Genomic DNA, 12,554 nt, shown 5'->3' with positions numbered 1-12,554 from the left:
CAGGACTGTTTCAGGATACTGATGCTTTAGAATGACAGAGAAATAGGTAAGAGCGTTGCATTTTGGTAGGGCTATAATATAGAACATCCCCCTCCCCAATAGTCAGCAGGAACGAGGAGCAGATTTGTCAGGAAATTACATGTAATTGTGAGAATAGTATAGTAGTGCAGGTGGGAGATTTAAATTTTCCCAGTATCGACTGGGGTACCCAGAATGCAAAGGGCCCTGAATAGGGCAGAATTTGTACAGTGAGTCTGAGACAATTTGCTCACACAATATATAGAGGAACCTACTCCGGAAGGAGTAATACTGGACTTCCTCTTAGGGAAAGCACCAGGCCAAGCAACTGAAGAGGCAGCTGGGTTCCACTTTCTGCCCTGTAATCACAGTACTATTAGTTTTAAGATAGTTAGAGGAAAGATAGAACCGGTCCATTGTTTAAAGTCCTGATCTGTAGCAGGGCCAACTTTGAGGGTATTAGGCAGGATTTAGCTGGGGTCATCTGAGAGTCTATTTAAAGACAAAGGAACTTAAGAAGGAAATCAGAAGGGCAAAAAGAGTGTAATAGATGGATTTGGCAGGCAGGGTTAAAATGAGGCAAAGAAGTTCTTCCGTTATATTAACAGTAAAAGAGTGACTAGGGAGAAACTAGCTCCTCTTAAGGACTACACGTTAAGCTGTTTTAGCTGGCTGAGACTTTTAATGTGAATTTCTCTCAGCATTTACTAAGAATATCATGGATGCCAAAGAAATTAGGGTAACAAATAGTGAGGTCTTGGATTATTTCTGTTTTTGCGCTATTCTTTTTAATTTAACTATTTAATATATATATACACTTATTGTAAGTCATTTATTTTTTTCTGTATTTATCATGTACCACATTGTACTCCTGCTGCAAAGTTAACAAATTTCACAACATAGTCATAGTCATAGTCATACTTTTTTGATCCCGAAGGAAATTGGTTATCGTTACAGTTGCACCATAAATAATTAAATAGTAATAAAACCATAAAGTTAAATAGTAATATGTAAATTATGCCAGGAAATAAGCCCAGGACCAGCCTATTGACTCAGGGTGTCTGACCCTCCAAGGGAGGAGTTGTAAAGTTTGATGGCCACAGGCAGGAATGACTTCCTATGACGTTCTGTGTTGCATCTTGGTGGAATGAGTCTCCGGCTGAATGTACTCTTGTGCCCAGCCAGTACATTATGTAGTGGATGGGAGACATTGTCCAAGATGGCATGCAATTTAGACAGCATCCTCTTTTCAGACACCACCGTGAGAGAGTCCAGTTCCATCCCCACAACATCACTGGCCTTACGAATGAGTTTGTTGATTCTGTTGGTGTCTGCTACCCTCAGCCTGCTGCCCCAGCACACAACAGCAAGCATGATCGCACTGGCCACCACAGACTCGTAGAACATCCTCAGCATCGTCCGGCAGATTTTATAGGACCTCAGTCTTCTCAGGAAATAGAGACGGCTCTGACCCTTCTTGTAGACAGCCTCAGTGTTCTTTGACCAGTCCAGTTTATTGTCAATTCGTATCCCCAGGTATTTGTAACCCTCCACCGTGTCCACACTGACCCCCTGGATGGAAACAGGGGTCACCGGTAACCTTAACTCTCCTCAGGTCTACCACCAGCTCCTTAGTCTTTTTCACGTTAAGCTGCAGATAATTCTGCTTACACCATGTGACAAAGTTTCCTACCGTAGCCCTGTACTCAGCCTCATCTCCCTTGTTGATGCATCCAACTATGGCAGAGTCATCAGAAAACTTCTGAAGATGACAAGACTCCGTGCAGTAATTGAAGTCCGAGGTGTAAATGGTGAAGAGAAAGGGAGATGACGGTGATAATAAACCTGATTCTGATTCTCATTCTGATATGCTTGTTACGAGGAAGGAGGTATTTGCAGTCTTGAGGTGTGCAATGTATGAGAAGAATTTGGATAGGTACATAGAGGGTAGGGTTCTGGGCTGAATGTGGGGACGGGGACCAGCAGGGAGGAGACAAGGAGCAGATGTACTGAAGAGTCTGATTTCTTGCCGTAGTATTGTAATGAACACTGTGCTTCCTAACGAGAGTACTTTGAAGATGCTATGAATTTAGTAGTTAATTCACTTCTGGAAACCTTGAAATATAATTTTCCAAAATATTTGTAATTTTCTTATTCAGAAAACTGGTTTGAACATGCCTTGTTGTTCGTTTGTGGGAAGTGTCTGAAACAGCAGATCCTGAAATAAAACCAACACATTGTGGGTTTGTTTGTAATTCGACGAGGCTGTAAGAGCGGCTTCATTTCTTGCGTGCCGGTCCGGAGGAACCTGCCAGTTCTCTGTTTGGGGCATGTTTACACGAGGAGGTTAGCTGCTGGAGCGAACTGGTTAGTTCCAGGGCGGATGCCGTAACTGTGCATGTTACATGTACTGTACCAGCGGCGGCAGCTTTTGTAAACCCTGTTACCATGGAAAATGAGCCGCTGCAAGTCACCAACACTGACACTAACCTCACCGGCGTGCCGAATTACCGCTGCACTATGTTTAACTCGGACTCGGAGGATTACAAATGCGTGAGTATGACATCGCCCATGTTGCTGATTTAACTCCTCTCTCCTAGCCTGAGCTGCAGGCCCGCCTAGCCCTAGCAAAACAATTCAAAATAACATAACGAAATAAATAACTGCACAGCTTGCTTTAACAGTTCGTGCAGCAGTACAGTATGGCCTTTTTAATATTTCTGCATCATTACTGGGAAAAGAACGTTTCCACTATGCCCTGTGACATAAATAATAATTTAAATTAATATTTTAATTAATATTTTCCTCTGATCAACATAATTCCAAACACTACCCGTTACTCTTGTATCTTCACCTACACTCTGATCAGAAGCTGGCTTTAGTGATATGAGTGGAGTACTTGGTCATGAATTTTACTTATTGTGTTATTCCAAAATTAAGGATTCAACTAGGCAGACATCATTTCCTTTAGTGACTCAGTGCATCTAATGTCTTAACATGTTCCTGCACAAGCAAGCATTTGAATCATATGAAAAATTTTAAATAATTAAGGTGCCCTTTCTTATCAGCTTTGTCATGTGCTAATGTATTTACAAAAATGTGAATACTTTCTATAAGATGAAGAGTCTTAACCCAAAATATTGACTGTCCAGTTCCCTTCACAGATGCGCCCATACCTCTCAACTTCCTCCAGTAGTTTGTTTTTTTGCTCTTATCTTCTCAAAGGTATTGATCAAATTGGCTTCAGAGCAGAGGGGATCTTATGATGAGGGCCCATATTAGACATGCTAAACTATAAAATACTTCATATTTGCTGGAAATTGTATATTCTTAAGGTATGGACATTTTTTGCAGCAGTATTGAGTCAAACAAGTCAAGAAAGTTGTGGGTTTAATCAAAATCTGTTATATTGGCAAAGAGTCTTAGTGATGGAAGGAATGAAAAGCATTAGTTCTCATTTCGCTGTGACAATTGGCTGCAAATTCTGTAATCTGGAGTTAAGGACAAAATGCTGGAGGAACTCAGTGGGCCAGGCAGCATCTGTGGAAAAGAGTACAGTTGGCGTTTCAGACCGAGACCCCTTCGGCAGGACTGGAGAAAAACAAAGGTGAGTAGAATTAAAAGGTGGGAGGAGGGGAGGGAGAAACACAAGAAGATAGGTGTGTGTTGCTTGGATTTCCAGCATCTGCAAATTTTCTCTTATTGGTGAAAGGCTAGCCAGTTAAGTCTAAAGGAAGCAACACACATCAAAGTTGCTGGTGAATGCAGCAGGCCAGGCAGCAGGCCTGGCCTGCTGCATTCACCAGCAACTTTGATGTGTGTTGCTTGAATTTCCAGCATCTGCAGAATTCCTCATGTTTAAGTCTAAAGGAAACAGGGTTTTAACAATATATGAGCTGGAAGAGGGGAAGAATCCAGTACTGTTACCTTGCTTGGAAAAGGAGGTCTTTGTGATGGTATAGATATGGGGTGAGAACCTCAATTTGACTTCAAAGTTGCTACCAAGGTTACTACATTCTCTGTCAGTTTTTACCGATGTTGTTCCTGAGAACAAAATTTTTGACAAGTCAATGATAAGATTATGCATTTCCTTAACATCTGTTCTAGGTTGCAATATAGTTCCTGCTGCAATTGTGCAATCAATTATGTATATTGAATAGATTGTTAAAAAAATTTGCAAAAACAGAGATACTGTATATTCAAATAAGTGAGGTAGTGTCTAAAGCTTCAGTGTCCATTTAGGAATCAGTTGGCAGAGGGGAAGAAGCTATTCCTGAATCTCTGAGTGTGTGCCTTCAGGCTTCTCCTACCTGATGGTAACAGTGAGAAAAGGGCATGCCCTGGGCGTTGGAGGTCTTCAATAGTGTACACTGCCTTTCTGAAATACCGCTCCATAAAGATGTCCTGGGTACCTTGTAGGCTCTCGCCCAAGATGGAGCTGACTAGATTTACAGCCTTCTGCAGCTTCTTTCAGTCCTGTGCAGTAACCCCTCCATACCAGACAGTGATGCAGCCTGTCAGAATGCTCTCCACAGTACACCTATAGAAGTTTTTGAGTGTACTTGTTGACATGCTAAATCGCTTCAAACTCCTAATGAAGTATAGCTGCTGTCTTGCCTTCTTTATGACTACATCAGTATGTTGGGACCAGGTTAGATCCTCAGAGATCTTGACACCCAGGAACTTGAAGCTGCTCACTGTCTCCACTGAGGATTGAAACCCACTGCAATTCCAATAATACTTACTTATTCTTGTTTTCACATCCTCTTTTTTGCTGCACTTGCGCACTGGCCTTCAGCAATTTGTATGCAAAATCCTATTTCTATCTCTTTGAATGGAAATGCTGCCAAATCTCTCTTTATGTTGCAGATACTCTATGTTCCTGTTATCTGCACCTTAACTGCTTGAGCTCACATTTTTTCACATTATGAGCTGTCATCATGTATTCACCTGCTCATTCAGTTGGTCCATTTCCTTTTGAAGCCTCTGCTTCAGTTGGGCTCTAGTGGATTAGCAATTTCTGACAATTTGACCGACAAATCTGCTATTCTTTACCTATCACTGTTTCAGTCATGGCATGACTTTTAAGCATTCCCTAGTCCTTTTAATCTATCTAATTGGAAAAAAAAATTGACAGTATGAACTTAGTCTTTTCCCTGAGTTTATTATTAATATTAATTAAAAATTTCTAAGTCCATGCTTCTCAAAAGTGTAAACAAAAGTCTGCTGGGTAACTGTAATCTGAGACAGTCTTTTTTTGCATCTGGAGCCTTCCTGTTTGTCTTCTGTTGAGACTGCTTTGATTGGAGAATTTCATGCTAATGGGCATCACTGAGTGAAAGTGACTTGTTTCTAATTTGGTGAGTTTTTTTGAAGTTCAACAGTTATGGCAAAGCCAACATTTGAAATCTATCTATAACTGCCCTTGAATTGAATAACTTGTACGGTTGTTTCAGAACTTGTGCATATCAGCACACTTCTCCTCTCATCATAGTTATCCCCTTTCACAAATGAGTGCAGTAATTTTGGTACATGGATTTTATAACAGATCTGATTTTATATATGAAAATTTAATTTTCATACTTACCGCAAAGTTCAAAGTACATATTTGTCACTGTATTTTACCCAGAAATTCATTTTATTGCAGGCATTCACAGTAGAACAACTAAATACAATTGAGTCAATAAAAAAATTACCTAAAAACAAAAACTGACAAACAACCAATGTGAAAAAGAGGACAAACTCTGCAAATACAAAAATAAAAATAAAATAATAATAAATAAATAAGCAATAAATATGAGAAAATGAGTTGTAGGATCCTTAAAAGTGAGTCCATTGGTTGTGAAATCAGTTCAGTATTGGTTGAGTGAAATTATCCCCTCTGGTTCAAGAGCTTGATAGTCGAGGGGAAATAACTGTTCCTGAACCTGGTGGTGTGGAACTTGAGGTTCCTGCACCTCTTTTCTTATGGCAGCAGCAAGAAGTGAAGATGGTGGGGGTCCTTGATGATGCATAGTGCATTTCTGTGACACTGCTCCTTGTGGAAGTGCTCAATAGTGGAGTGGCCTGTACCCACTATTTTTTTTGTAGACATTTCCATTCAGGGGCATCGGTATTTCCATACCAGGCCGTGAGACAACCAGTCAGTATACTCTCCACCACATACCTATAGAAATTTTGAAAAGAATAAAAGCTTAAAAATAAATTGCTTACTGTATATAACACTTGGATGCCAAAAGTTAAATTGATGAAAAAAACTTAATAAAATTCCTATTTTCTGCAGGTCATCATCATTGCAGTGAAACGGGCCTCTGCTACTTTCTCTCTCATTGGATGGTAAGTTTTGTTCCATTTCATAATCTCTGATTAATCAAAATTCCCTTGTTATATTTTGACATTTGTGTTGTATATGTGTGACTCAGTTGTGCTTGCAGAAAACCAAAAGCCTTCATTCTACCAAAATTAATAGGAGATCATTGGGAGGAAAGTGGACCCCTTGAAGTAACTTTGTTGAGTGGATAGCTTGGCGATTCACAGCAGGAGGATCCTGTGTATGGATCCCTGGTTAGCGGTGAGTTAGTTGCTTTTAGTTGGGCACCTATATGTTTATACTGCAATAGGTCTTTTGTGGAACCATTCATTCTCTTACAGGTCCATTGGTTAAGATTACAGCTTGCGTGGAATCTCCTGTATCACTAATGTGAGTTTTTTGAGGAGGTCATTAAGATTGATGAAGGCACAGAGGTAAATGTTGTCTACATGGACTTTACTAAGGCACTTGACAAAGTACCATATGGCCGAGAAGGTTAAGTTCAAAAACTCGAAGTAAGTTTATTATCAAAACGCAAATATGTCACCATATACATCCCTGAGATTCATTTTCTTTTGGGCATAGCTAATAAATCCGATAGCCATAATAGAATAAAAGACCACACCAACAGGGCGGACAGCCAGTGGACAAAAGACAACAAACTGTGCAAATGCAAAAAAAGAAAGAAATAATAATAAATATCAAGAACCTGAGAAGAAAAGTACTTGAAAGTTCCATAGATTGTGGAAACATTTCAGCGATGGGACAAGTGAAGTTATCCCCTTTGGTTCGCGAGCCTGATGGTTGAGGGGTAATAACTGTTTCTGAACCTCTTGGTATGAGTCCTGAGGCTCTTGTACCTCCTTCCTGATGGCAGCAGCGAGAAGAGAGCATGACCTGGGTGGTGGGGGTCCCTGATGATGGATGACAACAATGTGTATGGATGTGCTTAGTGGTGGGGAGGGCTTTATCCATGATGGACTGTCTTGTATTCACATCCTTTTGTAGGATTTTTCATTCAAGGGCATTGGTTTTTCTATACCAGCGTGTGATGCAGCCAGTAAATACACTCTCCCTCACATATCTATGGAAGTTTGTCAGAGTTTTAGATGTCATGCCAAATTGCAGACTGCTCAGGAAGTAAAGTTGCTGCTGTGCTTTCTTTGTAATTGGACTTGCATGCTGGACCCAGAACAGATCCTCTGAAATCAACTGGAAAAATGGGCTGCAAAATAGCAGATGGAATTTAATGTTGGCAAGTGTGAGATTTTGCACATCGGTCGAGCCAACCAGGGTAGGTCTTACACAGTGAACGGTAGGGCACTGAGGGGTGTGGTAGAACAAGGGATAATTCGTTGGAAATGGCATCACAGGTTGGTAGGGTTGTAAAGAAAGCTTTTGGCACATTTGTCTTCATAAATCAATGTATTGAGTACAGCAGATGGGATGTTGTGTTGAAGTTGTATAAGACAGTGGTGAGGCCTAATTTGGAGTATTTTGCGCATTTTGGGTCACCTACCTACAGGAAAGGTGTAAAAGGGTTGGAAGAGTGCAGAGAAAATTTACAAGAATGTTGCTGAGTTTTGAGGACCTGACTTACAAGGAAAGGCTGAATAGGTTAGGATTGTATTCTTTAGAACATAGAAGACTGAGAGGAGATTTGGTAGAGTTTTACAAAATCATGATGGATATAGATAGGGTAAGTTCATGCAAGCTTGATTTCAATGTTTAACATACGTTTGGATAGGTACATGGATAGTAGGGATTCAGAGAGCTATGGTCCTGGTACAGGTTGTTGGGAGTAGGCAGTTGAAATGGTTTGGCATTGACTAGATGGGTTGAAGGGTTTTTTCTCTGTTGCATTTCCTGAAGTAAATAAATAGATGGTAACACTGTGGAATTTAAAGTTGCTGACCCTCTCCACCTCTGAACACTGGATGAGGATGGTAAGGTTAAGGTACGCTGGGATACAGCACGTGCTGGCTATTTGAATCTGAGCTATGCTTGTTGTTAGGATGTAGAAGATGGCGTTGAAAAGCTGCCTTTCTGATTGGAAATGTGCAGTCAATGTGTGCTGCAGGAATTGGTGCTGGTACCCTTGTTATTTGAGCTATATATATTGGATGTGAATGTAGGAGGAATGATTAGTAAGTTTGCAAATGGCATGGAAATTGGGACACTTGTGAAAAACAAGTCCAGTTGTTTAAGGGTACAGATCAGCATTGGTAAATGGAAATTAATCCCAGCAAGTGGGAGGTAATTGATGCATTTTTGGAAGTCACATGGGGTTAAGGTATATACAGTAAATGGTAGGGCACTAAGTATGAACAAAGGGATCTTGAGGTTCAAATCCACAGTTCCCTAAAAGTGGCAATATGGGTAGATAGGGTAGCAAAGAAGGCATATGGTATGCTTGCCTTCAAGGATTGTGGCATAGAATACAGACGTTGGGATGTTATGTTCTTTCCGAATAAGATGGTGCTAGCGAATAACACGACAAAGGGTGACATCTTCCAGACATTTCAGGAAAATACTTCTTTCACTTCTTTTTTGTCTTCTTTTTCTTTCAAATGTGGTTCTGCTACTGTTGGAGGCCATGGTCTACTTTTTTGTTGTGTGTTTTTGGGCCAATTGAGCAACCTGGTGCTTTGCTGTGGTTTCAAGCAAAGCATGCAGCCTTGTGGTCAAGAAACAGGGTGCGAGCCCATGATCGATTTCACTTCTTGCTGATCTTGCCAATTAAAACATCAAGGAAGATTGAAATCATTGAGGCGAATGCAGAAGGCGAGCGACAGTTCAACGCTATCTACCGGCTTCTTGCTTGCTGCTGCCAGAGGAAGGTGTCTATGTGTGATGCGCGCTCGCTCACTCTCGCTTTCTCTCTCTCTCTCTCTCGCTGTCTCTCACTGTCTGTCTCTCGCTCGCGCGCGCGCGCGCTCTCTCTCTCTCTCTCTCTCTCTGTCTCTCTCTCTTTCTTGCTGCTCTCAAAGGAGAGTCCCTGTGTTTGCATGGTCTCTCTATTTCCTTATGCCGTTGGAGGATGGTGCTGGAGTTCTTGGTCTTGGGCAAAGTTTAATCAATGTGGATTGGACTCTGTAGTTCATGGAATGAAGTGCTTCTGGTTTCTGGTTGCTATTTGGCGCGATTTTGATTGGAGCGGCTTGCAGATAACAAACAACATAGCACTAGATTGAACTGAACTGAATGTGCCTGGACTCTTAATTTTGTGTTTAATATTCTGTGTTTTTTTTGGTTGTATTTTTTGCCCATTTACGTGTAACTCTTGCTTCGGCTAGCGACTTAATATAGGGGGTGATAACCCCCAGCCCTGCCAAACTTAAGAGATCTCATTTGGGTGGATGCTGCACGATGTGCCCCCTGTTACAAATCCGTACCCCGAAATAACAAACAGTACAAAAGGGGCCAATCTTATTAAACAGTCTGTTGCGCCAAGTTGGAGCTCACTGATAGGCCGATTGTTCACCATTGACTTCCTCCGATCGTCGCTGCCCTTCGGACCCTTGCTCCGAGTCCACCCTGTCCGGCGGTCTACCAAATCTCTCCATTCGTGTCTCCTCTCCTCGGGAAAAAAAGCCCGCAAAAAAAACTCCTTCCAGATTCACAAGACAGGGCAACAAAATCCTGATTGGCTTACATACATAACCATAGTCCTGTTATCTCCAGCCATAACCCAAACAATGCTGCTGCAGAGAACCTGTTACCTCAGCAGTGAAACATTACAGAGAAGCCATTACAGTGTGTTACATACGCTATTCATTTTTTTGTGGGGGGTTTTGATGTTTTTATTTGGGTTCCATAGTTTCTTTTGTTTTGTGGCTGTCTATGGGGAAGACGAATCTCAGGGTTGTATACTGCATACATACATTGATAATAAATGTACTTTGAACCTTGAATGTGAAAACTTTACAAAATTTATGTTAGACTATATTTGAGTATTTCTGTCTGGAGTGTCCTCTGCTCTATCTATAGCACAACCACATCTTTCCTATACAACAGAATAGAAAGGATGCAGTTATCTGAAGGTAGAGCAGAGGAGATTCACAAGATACTGCATAGTTTGGAGACTTAGTTATGGAGAGAAATTGGTTAGCTGGGCTTGTTTTCCTGGAGCACAGGTGGCTAAGGGTGACCTAATAAAAGTATATAATATGTATGAGAGGTATAAATAAGATAGATGGTCAAAATCTTTTATCTGTGGTAGGAGTATCAAAAAAAAAAGCACAAGTTTGAGGTGAGGAGAAAAGTAGCCTGAAAGGAGATTTAAGAGGAGAGTTTTTTACCGAGAGAGTGATGAAAGCTGAAGTTTGTTGCAGAAGTTTGACCATTATGAAACAGGTACAAGATGGAGAGAAATTTCTATGAGCAGGAAAGTTTTGTGTAGGAAAAAAGACCATTTATATTGTTGAGGCAGCTTGCTGAATTCTTAGACATTCCCTGCGTAGATCAAGGACACTGAGTCACTTAAAGTACCACTTTTGTAGCTCTTGAGGTCTAACAGTCACAGGTACTAAACCAAGGACCTTTATAATCTGTACCATTTAGCTACCTGCTGGATAAGATTTGTGAATTGTTGTGATGCAAAGGAGAATATATTCTAATAATTGTGTTGTTTTTATTTAGCCTCTTTATGCTTCTTGTGATATGGTTATTTCGGAAGTACAACTCTCTGGCACAGGTAAAAATAATTAAAATGCTTTGTTATTAATGTGCTCCGCCACCACAATCTCCAAACACTTACGTCTTTAGATTTTTCACTTTCTTCATTGATGTCAACTTTAGGTACCAATGAACAAGGAAGGTTGTAAAGGAAAAAATATAAATATCCACTAGTGGGATGACATATCATTAAGTGGCTTATCTGTGCCATTTTTCTGCCAGTTATGTTGGTGTAGTAAAGTAAGTGGTCTGTCTTCAATTGATACCAACTTTGCTTTTTACTTGCACTTTGGGTAGAATGGCAAAAAGAAAGAGGATGTGTATCATGAATGCAGAAGGATTGTGTATTTTATTTGTGAAACATTATGTACCTTAAATGATGACTAAATCGGTAAATAATTCTGTTGTTCAAGCTTGTATTTAAAAGGCTTGAGAAGGAATAGATCAGCAAAAGTAAATGGCGGATCTCTTAAAGGGAAAGGAGATTTTAATATGGGATATCCTTTATATTTTGTAGGTCGCTTCTGCAGACTGAAAGCATTCAGCGTATAGTGAGGATGAGGATCCTAAGGATTTAATGACAATGAAACACTTAAACAGTGATGCTACCAGAGAAATTAGTGGGATAAAAAGTTGAAAATGACGCCTGGGGTGAAGCTAGGTTGTTTGTGTTCCACTTAACATTCATGTTAGTGAAACTAGTCAGTGGGAATCCAAAGAAAAATTGTCCATTATCTGGGTTCATGCCAGTCACTAAAACCTTGTGGTTTTTGAAAGCCAGTCATTTGACTTTAGTTCATTATTGGAATTATCTCCTTCAACCTCAACATTAGCACCAATAAAAGCAAATTGAAAGAGCAACAAAAGCTACTCTGGTCTTTTAGATCTTCAGCAAAGTCTTCAGCTCCATCAGTTGTGGAGGACTGAAATATCCACCTCAAGTTCTGTTGCCTACAGAAATTTGTCTCTAAAGTAATCTTGTTCCATTCTGGCATGCAAGCTGTGATATTAAATGTACCCCAGAACCATTATCATATGTTACATAAAGCTGCATCAATACCCCAAACTTTTCTCAATCTTTCTTGCTGTAATGTTGCAACTTACCTCCAACAAACTTCCCACAAGAGTGAAACTAATCTTCAGAAGCAACAGGAAATTGTTCATCTATGGTGACCATACATCAGAGCTTAGAACTGAACTGGTCATATAAAATGAGATTGATTAGTTAATACTTCACAACAAAGGATCCTGATCAAACATAATAAAATTTAACTTTCTCATTTCATAAGAGTGATTTTGGTGTATCTTTCTACATTCCTCACCTGAGGATTCACCTCTTCCATAGTTGAAAAGTCTTTCAACTATGTGTTGTCCTAATTTTCGCTCGTCCATTCCACCTATTTTCAGAACATGATAGCTACCCCTTACTTCACCTCCCACCCCACCAGACTACCTATTCAATAAACCACCATCAGATTTCTGAATAGCCCGTGAATCCATGAACACGACCTCATTATTCCCTCTCTTTTGAAACAATTTATTTTGTAAT

The 12,554-nt window shown here is 40.3% G+C and overlaps 1 protein-coding gene across 2 annotated transcripts in view; it reads left to right on the top strand.

Moving 5' to 3' along the window:
• Positions 1–2,382: 2,382 nt before the first annotated feature.
• The window catches only part of LOC140199046 (cyclic AMP receptor-like protein A), a 187,240-nt gene continuing 177,068 nt past the window's right edge, over positions 2,383–12,554 (top strand). For both annotated transcript variants that reach the window (XM_072260476.1, XM_072260477.1), the window contains exons 1-3: positions 2,383–2,571; positions 6,302–6,354; positions 10,970–11,024. In XM_072260476.1, coding sequence (XP_072116577.1) covers positions 2,467–2,571; positions 6,302–6,354; positions 10,970–11,024 — 213 coding nt within the window. In that variant the 5' untranslated portion in view covers positions 2,383–2,466. The remainder of the gene's footprint in view (positions 2,572–6,301; positions 6,355–10,969; positions 11,025–12,554) is intronic.

The sequence above is a fragment of the Mobula birostris genome, chromosome 6 (assembly GCF_030028105.1).
Source record: "Mobula birostris isolate sMobBir1 chromosome 6, sMobBir1.hap1, whole genome shotgun sequence".
Taxonomy (NCBI): Eukaryota; Metazoa; Chordata; class Chondrichthyes; order Myliobatiformes; family Myliobatidae; genus Mobula; species Mobula birostris.
This window is presented reverse-complemented; position numbering and strand designations above follow the sequence as displayed.